General features: G+C 42.7%; 1 protein-coding gene across 17 annotated transcripts in view; it reads left to right on the top strand.

Moving 5' to 3' along the window:
* Positions 1 to 17,267, top strand: part of BRSK2 (BR serine/threonine kinase 2) — a 407,365-nt gene that overhangs the window by 296,984 nt on the left and 93,114 nt on the right. For all 17 annotated transcript variants that reach the window (XM_083505290.1, XM_083505294.1, XM_083505285.1 and 14 more), the window contains exons 4-5: positions 530 to 670; positions 11,658 to 11,774. In XM_083505290.1, the coding sequence (XP_083361416.1) occupies positions 530 to 670; positions 11,658 to 11,774 (258 nt within the window). The remainder of the gene's footprint in view (positions 1 to 529; positions 671 to 11,657; positions 11,775 to 17,267) is intronic.

Here is a 17,267-nt window from a genome sequence, read left to right as displayed (position 1 = left end):
GTGTAATGGAACTTCCAGACCCTCTCCTTTTCTCATGTGTCCCCAGAATCAGTTATGGGGGTTCCCCCAATGCTCCAGGGCAGATGTACTGGGCATGTATAAAGGCATGCAGAGAGAAGAGAGTGCAGCAAAGTTCCACTGTGTACCTAAAAATCATTGCTCCAGCAGAACTGTTTAGTTACCGTACATACTGCCCGATAGGTAGGTCACTATCCATGGTCCTTTTAGGCAGAATGTATCTTTAAGCATTGGAGATCAATTAAAAAGGATACTGGGAGCAATGAAGTCATCTGTTCTTGTTGTTTTAAAGCCTATATTCCAAGAGATATCTAAGAACTCCAGACATTCACTTGCAGCTAAAAACGTACAAGGGCACTAACACTTTGTCTCACTTTGCTGCCTATTGATTATTATGCATTATACTTTGCTGCCTATTGGTTATTATGCAGACATTTATGCATGGGTGTATATGTTTAAAACATCTGCTTGATCGCATATAAACAAATATATTTTTCCTGTCTTCTTTTAGATATTTGGTGCTAGAACATGTGTCTGGTGGAGAGCTCTTTGACTATCTTGTAAAGAAAGGAAGATTAACGCCAAAAGAAGCCAGGAAGTTTTTCAGACAAATCATCTCCGCTTTAGACTTCTGTCATAGTCATTCAATCTGGTGAGTAAAGCTGCATAAGGTACATGGCATACAAGTGGTACCTTCAAGAAAAGGTGGCAGTGTATCCTTACCCAGCAGTAGTATTGCTTCTGATCAAGGAGCCAACGCTCTATGTCCTCCTCCAGGGTGCTATAAGCAGACACTCAAAGCTCTGTGGCTCCTTAAGGCCACTTAACATTCTCATTGTGCTGTTTTGCAGGGCAGATCCTTCTTTGGGAGAGGTGCTTTAAACTTTTGCTTTACTTCTGCATACCTCCAAATTTGTCTGTCATAGTAATACCCTCCTCTTGTTCTCAGTGGGCCTGTTTTGGTTCCAATCTTTTCAGCGCCCAACCACCTGAGTTCACTATTAAAGGGAATGATAATATTATATGATATTTATTGCATGATATATGATATTTATGGCATAAGATTATATAGCAGATCAGCCTCTAGGTCACTGAAAGCTCTTTGGCTTTTTACAAGCCATTAGCTAGTCACTGGTAAGGCTTGGAATCTCCTGTACTGTGTGCATGCAGCTGCCAGCCCCTATTACTATCTAGATAAGCTGATAACACACGTGCTTTCACTGAAGGCTGTCCATGGCCTTTCTTTGGTCGCGTTCAGTAATATGCAGTATGATGAGTGGCTCATATCTGATTAAACCTTTTTTCCCCATGGTGAGCTTGAAGACAGGGAGACACCTACTGTCACATTCATTTACAGTGAACACTTTAACTGGGAAAAACCAAAGCCCAGTGGAATCGGCAGCTTAATTTATAAGGATCTTGGGGGCATTTGCCAATAAATAAGAATAATATGTGTCATATTGCGCCCTCTCCCTGAAGAAACCTGGGACAATTACCAATTCAACAAACTCATTTTATGGCATCCTTGGGTTATAGAAAACCTTCTGGTGTTTGGCAGCCTTGCCTAGACCCCTTCTGGGCATTCGATTCACTATTCCCTTTAATTTCTTTTCCAGTAGGGAGTAATTTTCTTTTATCAGTCTGTTATTGATACCCACTTGGATGATTTAATTGTTGAGTGTGGTTTAACCTGTTAACTTGCAGGCCATGTTTTAAATTGAACCAGTTTCCACTTAGGGCTTTAACAAGTTTGAGTAATTTTTAAATTACACTGAAATTGAGTTTTTGCCACCAATTGGAATGCAAAGTTTCTGTTCAGCTACTGACCCATAACCATACATTTATTTCTCAGTAATGTTGTTTCCTAAGATTTGATTGGCTGTGAACGGTGATTTACATAATGGATGTAAGGCTCTTTCTCAGTACAGATGGCATTAAAATCCTTAAATCTGATAGGGTAAAGACTACAGCAAGATGAAGAGTGTGCATTGCATACCCACTGCTGATGCCTTGTAATAAATGTGCAATGATTATAAATACACTCCTTGAATGACTACAGTCCTGATATACCCATAACAAAAAGGGGAGCCTCGTTGTCTTAAAGGCAGACTTCTATATAGACGAGCTGCATCTTTCTTTTGACAGGGAAAGGAAATAAAGCATGGGTAGAATGTAAAGCTTGTACAGATTATTGTTGAGTTGATGTGCAGCACAACCTTGTGCATCGTTATTCAGAAGCAAATATTGTAGTGCAGCTTACTCCCAAATGTGCACTGGATTGCAACACTAATCTGTAGCTGAGCTGCAACATCTGCATGTAGGGTGGGCTGAGGAAGAAGAGGATCTGAGTGCAGCTTTTGATGTATATCTGGAAGTTGTGTTTGTGTTTAAACTGTACCACTTTGAAATAGAGTGATTTTCACCCAAACTTAAGATACGAAAGTGAGTGATGACAGAAAAGTTGCCCTTCTATCATGATTTTCCTTTCTGATTGGTCCCTGTGTCCTCAGCTCATTTTCCTTCAATGCCTTGGTCAGCCCAGTCAAAATTATTTTCCTCCAGGTTTGTGTTATGATGCAGGGCTGCTTACACATTTGCATAAAGTTACGGCATGATTTTTGTACAGTTGCACATTCCTCCATGAGATTGGGGAGAGGGAGAGTAAAAGGGCATTTTTTGGGGTGTTTCAGGCAAGCGAGTCATGTGCAGAGGTAGCATAGGAGGGGCAGACCTTTTCTGATAAAGAATATCTTATTGATTTCGGAGCACAGGGTTTGCTTTTTAAAAAGCAAGAAGGAGTAGTTTCCTGACAGTCTAGAGGTGCTGCATGCATTGTGAATCCACACCACACAAGCTTTGGGTTGCACTAAACTACAAGTGTAGACTAGCTCACAGAAAAGAGTGGTGACAGGTTATGGGGTAGATTGAATGCCAAGTCCAGAGAAAATAGGCAAGTAGCACAGATGGGTTTATAACAGTCAACAGAGCACAAGGGAGAGCTGACGGAAATCAATAACAGCTTGAGGGTCCAATCTGAAACTCATTAAAATTAATGGAGAGAGTCCCACTTACTTTGGTAGCCGCTGGATCAGGCCGAGAGATTTTTCCTTATTAAACTATATGACCAAACTCATAAGTCCTTTAGACTGATACTTCATCAGTCCAGCAGACACTTACAGTTCCACGGTTAACAAATGGCCTGCAGGTTATTACTTACATGATCAAAGGTGCCTTAGTTTAATAAGCCATGGGGTTGTTGTTGTTTTTCAAGTTGTTGCTTGGCAGAGGTGGTACAGTTGAGTTGAAAGTAATGGGGTTTGACCTTGGAGATCTAAGTCAACTTGCCCTATGGCCCAGGCCAACCCTCTCCACTCTCCACCCTCCTTCCAGTTTTGAACAGAAAAATATTCTAGCCATGTCCTCATATGGTCTTGTTCTGTTTTACCATTGTTCTAGACCGAGTTGTTTTATGCAAGTTGAGACTGAGGGCCAGTAACTTGCCCAAGCCATTTAGTCAGAACAGGACTGAACATGGATGTGAACCCAATTACAGGTTGAACAATCTAATCACCTGTACCCTGCCACAGAAGCTGAGCTGGAACATTGCCGTCCACTCCTAGGATACTTTCCTGTCAACTCTTTCCTGTACTTTCCTGTCAACTCTTAAGTCTGATTGGAGCAGATTTCAAGGAAATAGATTCCATCTTGCAGTCATTGGTTGGTGAGGGAAGGCTCTTTTTGCAGTCATTGGTTGGTGAGGGAAAGCTCTTTTTGTTACAACCTTAACTATTTGTGTTATTCTCTCACCTGGTATGGTCACTGTGTGAGAGCCTTGCAGTTCCCAGGATAGTGCTGCTTATGACACTTCATAATGAAAAACTGGAAATAGGCAGTTTGGGTGGCAGGGAGCATGGATTAGTTTGGGAGAGGGGCATTATAATTTGCGGTTTTAAATGCCAGTCAGGGGCTGACAAGATCACAAATCTTCTACTCTTCTTGGTTGTCCAGTCATGGCCATGCTGAAATTTCTGCTGCTGGTGAACAACGTTTGCAGGGGTCTGTACTGCTTCAAAAATCTGATCAGAGATAACAGTGGGACAAATTTAATGTGTGTGCAGCATAGGAAGGAGAGAGAGAGAGAGAGAGAGAGAGTGTGCACTTGCAGACTGTGTTCTCTTGGTCACACCCCACTGGCCAATGTTAAATTGGCAAAACAGTCTCTGAATGAAAAAGCTCATCCACTCATGGTTTGGGTCAATGCAAAGATTTTTGTTTCATTTTTAAAGAGTTTTCTGACTTTCTTCCAAGTCAGCTTATTCTTTCAATTAAAAAAAATTATACCAGCAACATCAGAAATCAGTAGGATCCGCATAATGATGATAACCAAAGGCTTCCTGAAACAAGAAGTTATTTGCCCACTCCTGATTTTTTAAAAAATAATATTTATATTGTATTGAAGTGATTTCAATTAAAAGAAATAAAGTGATACAGAAAAAATAAGGAAAAGTGAGGGGGCAACAACAACAAAGACACACACACATATATTCTTATATAAAATTGGTAAGTGTTGTTATCCTAATACATATATAAATGTTAATAGCCTACTACATTTTGTATAAAGCCCTTCCAAATATTATCATACTTATCCAAGCAAAGTCTGCACCTGTAAGCATTCTGTTCATAGGTTGTGAGTGATGTCATATCATCAATCCATTGATTAAAGTGGATCATATCTATATTTTTCTAGTTCATCAGTATCAGTCTCTTGGCCCCCATTAGGGCACGCAAAGTCCATTTTCGTTGTCCCGTTGATAATTTCCACACTGCAGGTATATAGTTCAATAGAATATTTTCCCCTGAAAGATTTGACTTTTCCTGCACAGTCATTGTTACACAATCCAGCACCTTCTCACAAAACATAAAAAGTATAGAACACTGTACAAACATATGTTTCAGGGAGGCATTGTCCTTGCCACATCTCCAACACTGAGCTATCTTAGCTAACCCTTTTTTAAAAAGGAGTCCCATAAACTCAAAATATTATTTTATGTTGTAGAAGTCTTCATTTCAAATCCAGTGACACCTTGGGTATTGAGGCTAAAACATTTCCCCACTGTCTGGGAAAGCTTGTAACATTGCAAGCTTGTAGCATTAGTTGCAGCTTGTAACATTAGGGTGCCTGGTGCGCTTTCATCTTCAGCTGCTGTGTTCATGTGCAGTTATTTGAACATGGGGGATCCTTAGGGAAACGGCTTGACCAGCAGACTTGAGAGGTCAAATCTGGGGCTAACAGGAATATCCTCTATCTTTGGATCAGCTTGCCAAGAGAGCAATTCGTGGGTTACAAGGGTGAGAGAACTGCCTGTAATTCCCAAGCAAGGCCTCCCTCACTACAGAAAGCACAGCAAATGAGGCCCAAAGTGACTCTACTCCTGTGATTTATTGCCTTGCCACAGGATGGTTGCCCAAGACTTCGAAGCACCCAGAGGTAAAAAATAGGCACGTCCAGTTTTGCATCGTGCATGTTAACTTGCAAATATATATTAAGATACTGACAACGTTCCCAGTAAGCGGATAAAAGCTGACAACCCAGTGCTGGTCTGTCATTCAAGCACTGGCCCAAATTACTTTGAAATAAATGCATTTAAAGGAAAAATGCACATACATATCCAACATTGGTTGTTCACCTGGAAAACCATATTCTTCCTGGCACATTGGATCAGCATCTTGTTTTAAAAACACTGCCCAGCCTTGGGAGATAAGCATCCCATTAGGTGAGTCAATGGCGGGGAGAGGCCAGAGCTCTTTTAGTTTCCTTTGCATCAGGTAGCTGAGCTGACAGGGAATGGTGTTTTAGAGCCTGAGGGAGCTCTGTGAGGGAGGAGGAGCCCCTGTTTTAGATTTCCTCTGAAGGCATTCCTTCTTGTGAGAAAAGAAGTAAAAACTCCACACAGCACTAAGAGGAGTCTGCATGGAAGAGCAGGGAGAACAGCTAAAGGAGTCAGGATTGGCTGGCTGTGACATCATCAAGCAGCACAGCGATTGGTCCAGCTTCTGTTTGTGTGAGTGTGTTGGCTTTTCCCTTCTGGTTTTGCAGTGCTGACAAATAAAAGTATGATTACAGGAAAGGCCCCATGGCAAACCTGATTAGGCTTCAGTGGTAATAAATAATGCCAATTATTCCATAGGGGAGGGAAAACATTGAGAGGAATTTCCCTCTGGTAATGAGTTGCAGGATTCTGTTTTCATCTTATTTTTATTTGGGTTATAAGAGGTTATTAGGGGGGAGCACTTGGAGAGGGTGATACAGGATTTTGCATGAATATTGATAAATGACAATTACTTGAGCCTCTTCCCTTTCCATCGCCTGAGGCCATGTCTGCTGATATATACAGGCAGGACTCGTAGTAATCTTTGTGTATGTGTTCATGTGGGGGCAAATGAAAAAGGAATAAGAGCTTTGTTTGCATCCTTCGCACTAAAAGGAGAGGACTGATTTAGAAGCTGTATGTCAGGGTACTACAGTAGCAACACGAAAAGAGCTGCTTTTGATTCCGCAAGCTGTAACTTGTTGTAAAATGCCACTGCATACACACATACCTTTTATTAAAAGAGAATTCAGACTTTTGAGTCAAAGAGTCTGAGATGTTCACAAAATGTTAAGCATCATTTAGAAACAGACTTAAGGCAGTTCCACTACATGGAGCAAAGGCCAGTCTCCATGCAACACAAGGCGCTTGGCTCCACACACCCCTTCCAACATTTTACAGACATTTATCAATTGACTACCACTACAAGGTGGTTTCTCTCATTGAGACCACATCATCTGCTCAGAACATTACAGATCAGTAGGCTATGGAAGCAGGCTATGGAAGCAGAAAACGTCTTTTTTTTGTTATCTTTATTTTTTTTCTTGTATTAACGCCCCTGAATGGTTTACAAGAAATCTTAAAATTATCAGAAAAACCCCCAGTTAAAAACAAGTAATTTAAAACATTTAAAAGATAATTAAAGTGAACTGTAAAAGATTAAAGCACATCAACACTTATGTGTCTGGATAGACCTACCTAAACAAAAATGTTTTAAGCAGGTGCTCCAAGGAGTACAGAGAAGGCACTTGCCTGGTATCAACAGACAGGGAGTTCCAACGTGTAGGTGCTGCCGCACTAAAACATCCATCTGAGGGTCATGGGTTCGAGCCCCGCATTAGGCAAGAGGATTCCTTCATTGCAGAGGGTTGGACTAGATGACCCTTGTGGTCCCTTCCAACGCTGTAATTCTAGGATTCTGTGATTCCCATGTTCCTTTTAAGACTTCTGCCTGACTTCTTGGAGAGATAATTAAAGGCGGCTTCTGGTCAAGGTTGACAGGGGTAGGATAGATGGACCATTAGTCTGATTCAAAATAAAATCAAACTTTGTATCATATTGCAGGAGTACGCATAGATCCATTTGTGCAATTTGATTATATACTGTGATGTGTGCAATGCAGGAAAACGCCTCCAATTTCTGGACTATGCACCTTAAGATTTCATGATCAAGGAGTTGTTGTTTTTTTGCTTCTCCCTCCCCACACACTTATATGCACTCCATACATGCATACCCACATACTTACAGAAATATCCCTTTAGGAACCATGCTTCAAGAAGGATCTGCAAATCTACTATCTTCAGAAGGGCTGTAGCCTTTGTTAGCTGCCATTCTAAATGGGTCTGGAACAACATTTCTGATATGCCGTGTACTGCACATTTCTTCCTCTTTCATCTTCCCTGTTGGCATATGTGGCTCTGTATGAAGCACTTTCCCTCACTCGCTCACCAAAGCCACTGCCTTATTTAATCCTCCTTTCCAGCCAATGTTTAGAAAGCCCCAGGGGCATTTCAGTCTCTAGAACAATGAAAGGGTATTGTGTCCTCTTTCACCTACAGACCGAGGAGGTGACACCTATCATGTAAGACATGGAACCAGAGAGATCAGCTGGAAAGGAACCAAATGAAGTTCATTTACCCTGCAATGTTCCATTAAATGCTGAGCAATTAGCACATGTTGTGGGGTTTTGCTTTTGTTTTCTTTCACTTTAGCACAAGGGGGTTCTTTTTCCATATTAATTAGATCATCCAGGCTGTTGGTCTCTTAAAGAAATTGCATCTAACATCCATTGCTCCACTAATCTCTCTGCCTTTAATGTTGGTTTTTAGCAAATGGAGACTGGGGGACAATGCAGATGTTGTATATATAATAATAATAATAATAGTTCTGCTTTGAGCTGAACTTACCTTAGCACATGTCTGCATTCCTAGTTTGTCATGGGTAAATGATTATCTGAGGCATCAGCAGAACATATTTGACCTGTGCTGTCTACTGTGACAATATATGAAAATCAGTACTGTGTATTGTTACTCGACTGAAAATTGCTCCAAACATTCCTCACTACAGAAATGTATGTGCACAGAAAAACCATAAATCTGACATCATGCTTGTCACATGATATGCCCTTGTGATCTTCAATATCTGCTCCCCCTTTCCCAAAAGTAAGCCTTTGAAGCCTCTGAATACCAGTTTCTGGGAATCACAGGTGAGCAGAGTACTGTTTCACTCAGGTCCTGGCTGGGTGCTTCCCACAGGCATTTGGTCAGCCACTGTGAAAAGAGGATGCTGGACTAGATTGGCCACTGACATGCTCCAAGAGGCTCTTCTTATGACCCTAGCACAGGTAGGGAAGCCATATGGAACCCCTCCATCATTTTATGCAGCCCTCAGCAAAACAGAAAGGAGGGGGGGAAGCTGCCCCATTTTTCTGCCCCATCTCTGTTCCTTCCTTCCTGTTCATTTCCTCCTTGTTCCCCCCAGACACATTGTCCATGTAGTTTCAGAACAACTGGAGGGGGCAGCCATGTAGCAGACTTTGGGATGGTGTCCCTTCAAGTCCGCGGCAGTTTGTTTGAAATAATTTATCTGATAAAAAGAAATGGATGACTTAAAAAAACCACCATTTGGTGGGGGTTTGGGGGGGGGATTTCTGGGAAGGAATTGATTCATTTTGTGTGTCTGTGTGTGTAGTACAGCAATCTGAAAGCAATTACTTTCACTTGCTTTCCAGATCAGCAGCTATGTTGTTCTGGTTTTTCCTTTTTTCATTTTTTTAAAATGGTGTACTTATGTGAGAATGCCTTTAAACCCAGTGGGACTTACCTCTGAGTAGACTTGCATAGGATTGATAATAATAATCTGAGGAAGCCATTACTGACACCTACTTGAATAAAATATGGGGGGCACCCACCCACACTTCTCCCTGCATCCCCCCACTTCTGTGGAACGCACCTTCCTCTGCCGTGTGCAACTGGGCCCAGACCTCCCCTTCCTCCCACCTGCTTGCCTCTCACCCCCTGCCCCCATGCAAGAAGTTTCTGCCCACTAACCCCCATTCCCACCCGCTCACCTCTCCTACTGGCCTGCCTGCCCTTCCTCAGCTGCCCTGCTTGGAAATGACACTGGAAGCTGGGAGACAAGCCAGGAAAAGAGGGTGGCACCCGGCTGCGGAGGAGGTGGCTGCTCGAGAGAGGGAGGGAGATGCCAACTTGCAGAAAATATTGGGCAGGCCCATTCCCCCTAAATATTTTAGGGGGGCAAGGGGCCAGGGCCCCATAAAATTGGCACCTATGGAAGCCAGTGTGAAATTAGTTAATTTTTGTCTCTGGCTCTGATGGTCACTGGCTCTGGCTCTGCCCACCAAAGGATTACCCCTGAGGAAATGTGACTTCTGACAGTTACACACCACTGGCTTTAATTTCTTTTTTTTCTTTTTTGTTAATGTTCACAAATTCATTAAATAGTCTTTTTTACCCCAATAATTTCCATAATGCAGAAAAAACAAAAAACAAGCTTATTTTTTAGAAGGCAGTGTTTCTATCTAGACAGATATAAATTTCACCCTGAGAGGATGAGTCAAACACTGTGGAACCTTGCAAGGATGTTCTTAAGGGATGACTAGCAACTGCTCATTATTCTGAGCTATGTTTTTGTTAAGCTTCTATTTTCATGTCCAAGTATGCGGCTTCACTGAACTGGGATGGGCTAGCTCAGGCACTGCAAAGCTCCCTGTAGACTTTAAAAAAATCACTAGGACTTTTTCACAGCTCACTCCCAGATGTTCAGGACTTACGACAAAAAGGGATGTTGGTACTGAGCCTGCTGTGGAAACCACCTTGAAAAGTTGAAGTGTGTTTTGACTAGTCCAAACCAAAAGTCAAATAAATAATTTCAAGTCAGTCATACTCTTTATAATAATCCTCCTACCTGGAAAGAGTGGGGTCAGTGTTCTATGACAACCTGTTGGGTCCCAACCTCAAGAATCCTAGTAGTCAAAGTTATCAGAGGCTACTAGATATCCTGCCAGGAGCAATGGGATGCAGTTACTATGAGCGAACTCATGACCAACAAGCTCAGAGCTTGTCCACACTTTGTTTGTCCCCTGCCCAGAAAGCATGGGTCTGAGAGTTTTTCGCTTGACCTGTGCTTTCTAGGCATGTCTCCAAGCAGTTTTCCATTTGCCCTGCCACTTTTCCTGGGTGAACTCTCTCTTTACTGCTGAATTTGAGCAAATGTCAGTCTGCAGAAAACCCAATTGACGTTTGCTCTGATGCAGCAGTAAGGAGTAGGTTTCCTCTGGGGTGCAGCAAGAGAAATGGAAGTGTAGGCAAGCCTTTAAGGTCAAAGTGAGAAAGGCAACATCCAGCTGATCCTGGAGCTGCAGAGCGACCAGCCACTCAACTATCATTCCCTGAAAAGAAAAGCTGGGGAATAGCGCTCATAGTGGATAGTCAGCACCAAGGAGCTGAGTGATTGTCTATTTGAGATGGGTGGTGTTGGAAGGGGCACTGATAATGGTAGCAATCTTCCTCGTTTTCTTTTCATCAGCTAGAGTGGGCATAGATCATGCTGTCATCATCTGGTCGCTGTTATAAACAAGCCAAATCCATCAACATCCTGAAATGCTACTTTTGATTTGATTTGCACTCCCCAGTTTTCACATCTCGCTCACTCTCAAATGGAGAGAACTCTTGGTGTCCAGTGCTGCCCAGGTTTGGTTTCCTTTGGAATGATGTCAAGGGAGACTTACTGGCATTTTGTAATATCTGCACTTACATACACATGTACCAGGTGGAGCATAGGTGGAGGCTTAGAGCAGACATCCCAAAATCTTCTAGAGAGAAACTAAGCCTTTATTCCCAATGAAGGTCTCTCCTTCCAGAAGTTTGGGTCAGTCTCCTTAAGAAAGGGTAGGTTCTTGGCTACTCTTCCAGGACCATTGAGAAAATCCTCAGCAAACCAACCCCTCTCCTCTACAGTCTTACAATTGAGAATCACAGGACGGGAAAGTACTCCAAGAGGATATCTATCCCAATCCCATAACTCTTTTCAAAAGTATCATCTTCCCACCCCCATTTATTTTCTTTTTTTTTATAAAACAGAGAGAAGTGTGGCAGGAAGTAACCCTTGAGTCTTGTTTTCTCCCAAGCCAATGAGATCAATTGGAAGCAATTACAGAGCAAATGAGCCTCATATTTTGCCAGGTGGCTTTTGCCTGAGGAGTAGGGACTGCTCTCTGTCTTAACCCATGACCTGCTCCTCTCTTCACAGCCACAGGGATTTAAAACCAGAAAACCTATTGCTGGATGAAAAGAATAACATCCGGATAGCAGACTTTGGGATGGCGTCACTGCAAGTCGGCGACAGTTTGCTTGAAACAAGTTGTGGGTAAGTTGCAATGAGGCCATAAAGCAGAGGTGGCTAGCCAGTCAGTGACTACTAGTCCTGATGACCAAATCAGAATTCCAGGTTCAGAGGTGGCATGGAAGGGGGCTATGCCCTCCTGTGCTGTTGGTGGGCTGCCCAGAGGCAAGTGGGTTGTTGCTGTGGGAAACAGGACCCTAGTCTATGTGGACCTTTAGTCTTATCCAGCAGGACTTTTCTTATGCTATATTCATCCCTTCCCATCTTTAGAAGACTCTGCAGTATTGTGGGGGGGGGGGCAGGATGTAGATGGGCTCCTGGTAGTTCAGCAGTGCCAGGGTACATTGTCTGCACAAAATCAAGTATCCAGTATGTACTTCCTAGTGCAACACAGAGGTTAATTTTCCTAACAGAAATGAAAACCACATCTCATCTTGACAAGAAACAGCTTGGACTGTTAAGAGGTGGGATACTGATAACCTCAATCACCTGTAACAAAATATCCCTTCCCTGCACTGCTTTTTGTTAACTTAAAACTATAAGCATCAAGCTTCCAGGCTTGGAATCCGAGGTTTTTTAATGCAAAAGTCCTGGAGAGATTTCTTTGGAATTTTTGTGAGATGGCTTCCACATGCTGTTCCACTCACAGTGGGAGAGAGTGGCATGCATTGCAGTAAATAAATGAAACTTCCTACACACGCTTACATAAGAGACCTTTTTTTAAAAGGACCCAACACACCACCACCACAACAAGCAAAGATTTGTTTTCCTTTGCAGTAAAGCCTCTGGTTTCATACTGTATATATACAACGAATTGCAGTTCAAATGTAACCATTAAAAGCCTACAGGCATATGCATTTATGAGTTTCTACAGCAGAAGAGAAATCCCCACCCAAAACACCTAAAAATAGAAAGCAGAGCTGTTTAAATATGCTTTTAAAATCCCCAAAGACTATAATAGCCAGATTTTCCCTTGTGTTTAGACTACTATGGAGACTCAATTGCAGGTTTCCCCGAGGAATTTAGACTTGCTATTTATGGAACCTCTGTACGCTGCCACCACCTACTGGTAGTAATGAAGAACTCGACTGACCCCACTGCTGTTGTCCAGTAAGCAGCACTTTTCAAGATTTTTTCTTTCTTTCTCATGGTTGCAAAGAGATCTGGAAAGTAAGCAGTCTGGTAGGCATCAGTGCACACATCAGCAAATGCAGAGACTTGTAATTTTTACTACTGGTATTTAACTTGCTTCTTGTAACAGCAAGCCCGTAGGATGGTACAGAACCCAGGTGAGAACAGAGGCAAGAGGGTTTCCATATTTTTCTAGGGAATGTTCCTCAAATATTTACCTGGAACCAGTGCTTTTCTTCTAGAAAAAAAGGTGCTGGTACTGTGTACCCTTGAGTACCCCCCCCCAAAAAAGCACTGCCTGGAACACTCATTCAGCAGAAATGGATTCTGTTAACATACTCTTCTTATGCAGAACATTTAATACCCCACCAACTGACCTTGTGGGTTCTCACATCAGCTTACAAAATAACAATAAAAATAAAGGCAATCTACATGTAACAACTGAAGCAACTTTCATATAAACACCGAAAGGCCAAAACAACAACAACAACCAAACAGCTGCACAGGTCAAGCAGCAGGACCCCATATATAAAACCAATTCCAACACAGCAGCTAAAAAACCTCCTGAATAAAAAAGTCACAATGCATTTCCTGAAAAGATGGATGGGACCTGTCCAGCAGCTCAGCAGCGAGGGTACCATCACTGAGAAGGTGCTGGTTGTAATAGCTTCTGATCACACACAATCTTAAGGCACGAAAGAGGTCGTGTGGGAGGACCTGACCATTAGAGTATCCAGGGACATGGAAATGGGGAAGGTGACTTAGGAAGGGTCCATGAGTAAAGCAGGGCGTTCCTTGGGTTCAAAATATCCCTCAACGAGCACATGAATTGGAACGGCAGCTATGCTAACCAACTCACCTCATCTTAAATGTAGAGGGCTATGTAGAATGCACACACATCACTCAGTGGAAATAACTATTATGTCACTGTCTTAAACTTCAACATGGCTCCTTTGAGCCAGTGAGCCCATTCAGTTTATGAGCATGTTGGTGAGCAGAGGGTGGGAACAAGCTCATTAATTATAATCTTTGCTTGGGATTTACCTGTCAGTCTCTTTAGTCTGTCTAAATAAAACAATTCCTTCCAGTAGCACCTTAAAGACCAACTATTTAGTTCTTGGTATGAGCTTTCGTGTGCATGCACACTTCTTCAGATACACACAGTCTGTCTGTTATGCTGCTTTGGTCTCATTCTTAACTGTTAGTGTCTTGGCAATTTGGGCATCATTTGGTAATCCCTACTTTGGACACATATCTTGCAGCAGAACGATAGATGGTATGATGGTGATGATGATTCTACCCCACCCATCTGGCTGGGTTTCCCCAGCCACTCTGGGCGGCTTACAGCATATATAAAACATAGTAAAATATCAAAAATAAAAAACTTTCTGATACAGGGCTGCCTTCAGATGTCTTCTAAAAGTTATGTAGTTCTTTATCTCCTTGACATCTGAAAGGAGGGCATTCCACAGGGAGGGAGCCACTACCGAGAAGGCCTTCTCCCATTTATCTCCTGAACCACATTTTAAGTCGGATTCACCATAGCAGGGATGTTGACCTTGTGGCCTCCCTATGCTGTTGGAGCGCAACTGCGGCAACTCCAAGCAGCATGTCATATGGTCAGGGGTGATGGAAGCTGTAGTCCAGCAATGTTTGAAGGGCCAAAAGGTCAGCCACCCTCCATTTCGTTGTTTTTCATTGCCTCTGCTCTATTCACACCTTCTTCTTCAAATGAAAGAATCTATGTAGTTCTATTGGAGCATTCTCCCTCCCCCGTTTTTTTAAAAATCACTTCCCAATTTTAGATTGCTCTGTAGGTTCATACAAGTTAGGAGCTAACCAGCAGGTAATGTAGCAGATGGCACTGTCTGCCCAGCCTAGAATCTCAGAGGGCAAACGTGCTAATCTGTGGGTAGTGCTGGAATTCAAACCTCAGAGCCTGGAGCAGAACAAAGCCCCGTGTTGCTGCCTTAAAATGCACTAATAAAGAAATCAATGGAAAGGAAGAGACGTGAATGTAATAAACACAACACAGCAGCTCTGTGATCCCCTGCTTTGCTGATACATTTTAAGCACCATCACTAGGCCTCCATGTGAGCTATTACACCACTTCATTAATTCTCCTGGCATGTAGCCCAGCATGGCTGATACTGGTGCCTTGCGTTGTTGTATCTGGTAAGGGAGGAGTGAGGGATGCACAGTGTCATGCCACACAATTTCAAACGTGGGGGGGGGGTGTGAAGGACAGAGGGGAAGTCAGAATTCTGACCAGTCTTCTCCTAGGGCCCTTAGTTAAACCTGCATCAGAGCTTTTCACAGGAACAGTTTTACCTATGCTTTGTCCTCAGTGTGGAGCCAGTGCTCGCAGACATCTTTTTTTTCTTCAAGTGAATCCTGAAAGAGCCATTAAATGTTAACAGCTACATACTCCTGTGTGCTCAGAAGTTGATTTTCTAGCAGAGAGGGAGAGAGAGAAAGAGAGAAAGGAAATATGTGTTGGATAACAGTATGCGCTATTGATGGCCACGAAAGGAATCTCCAGTTAACTTTTATTTGGTGAACTGTAGGGATCAAATTGTGTTTGATGCTACAGCGAAGCAGATATTCTGTATTGCTGGAGTGTAAAAGTTCAAGTGCTCTGTTAAAGACTTTTCTATACAGATCGAGCCTGTCCATCCCAGTGTTCTCTTATGGAAGGATCCATTAGGTCATCCACCTCTGACTGGCTTTAGAAAGGATGTAGTATGTAGCCTTGAACATTACCTTTAGGCAGCTGCTGCTTTGTTTTTTGTTGTTGTGAGCTTTATTTATTTATTTACTTTTTTACATTCCATCATTCAGTTATAGCTTTTTCTGGGTTTTATTCATTAGATCAGCACAGATTGTTTGCTTCTAACGCTGATGTCTATAGATAAAAACATCCCTGGAGGAAACGATAAAAAGTGCAGTCTTGATTGTTTTTTATATATCTTAGAGAACATTGAATAGGGAAGGTGGGGAGGAGAAGCAGGCTAGCTTTTTCGTTGACATAATTTGCCACTGCCTGATTTGACTGCACATCAAGCCTTGATCGTACTAAATCCCTCATTTCTGGAACCCTCCGCTGCTCACATCTTCATAGGGAGGGCAGAACAGTTTTAAACATGTGCACACACATACATGCAACTGAGGGGGATAATGTGCCACATTTGAGGTTTGTTGGGAGAATGGCAACCCCTGAAGCTCCGCTTACTGTAGAAATCACACACCCGGGCAAGTTTCATGCTGATGAGCTGGTCCCTGAAGCACAGGGGTAATTCAGCAAGACTTTGCATTTCTTCAAGAGCCAGGGAGGCCCATGAGCAAACAGCAGAGAGTGGATGGAGCTGGGGAGTTGGCACGATGCAGCTTTTATTAGTTCAGATTTCTTCATTCTCTCGCTTGCCTTCACCTTCCAGGCAAAGAAAATTCAAGGCAATTAAATGCTGGGAAGGCTCTCCCATCTGTCCCAGAGCCACTTCTCCACCGCATGATGCTTTTATGATATTGCAGATTGCTAGTTATAGCCCCCTGGTGCTTGACTGTCACCAGGGGGAAAGTCAGGATGGCTTTGTTATGATGAAGGTATCTGGCTGGGACACGGTAACTTTCTGTTTTGCCACAGACCCTATGTTGACCTGGAATTAGCTGCAACTCTCCAATGGTTTGACTTCACCCCCAAAGGTGTGCTCTTCCATTGTTTCCCGAGACAGAAAGATGCCAACAAAGCTGCAGTGGTACAGCTGGCGCAATGGTGGACTTCTCTTCCTTTCGTCCCCTGCTTTCCTTAGTTAGATCACAAGCCTCTTTGGATCAGGTCCTCAAGAAGTTTATAAATATGACCGTGATTTCACTGTCCCCTTCCACACCCCCTCCAGACTCAGGAATTACTGTAATGTATTCATAACTGCATTTACTTGGGTCCTTTGGATGAGAAACATGACAGTTAAATATACTTGAAGCTAGGTTGAATGTGTAGCACATACGTGCCTTAGGATCATATCTGGTCTCCTTGTTGTGGCTGTTGCACTTTTTTTTCATTCTTAAAGGGGCTTTGCTTGTTTGTATACATAGTTGCTCTGGAGCTACACACAATACACTGAATGTACATTATTCTTTTCCCACCCCAAGAATCCTGGGAACTATAGTTTATCCCTCACAGATTTACCGGTAGTTTCTAGCACCCTTCACAAACTACAGTTCTCAGGATTCTTTAGGGGAAATGGTGTACTTTAAATGCTTGGTGTATTCGCAGCCTGTGTCTATGATATGTATCACTCTCTCTGCTGCAGACAGACACATAAATGCATATTCATGTAAGTGGGGACTGGACTCATTTTAATCTAAGCCAATTCAAGTCCTAGCTAT

Source organism: Podarcis liolepis, assembly GCF_965112155.1.
Source record: "Podarcis liolepis genome assembly, chromosome: 1".
NCBI classification, from domain to species: domain Eukaryota; kingdom Metazoa; phylum Chordata; class Lepidosauria; order Squamata; family Lacertidae; genus Podarcis; species Podarcis liolepis.
This window is presented reverse-complemented; position numbering and strand designations above follow the sequence as displayed.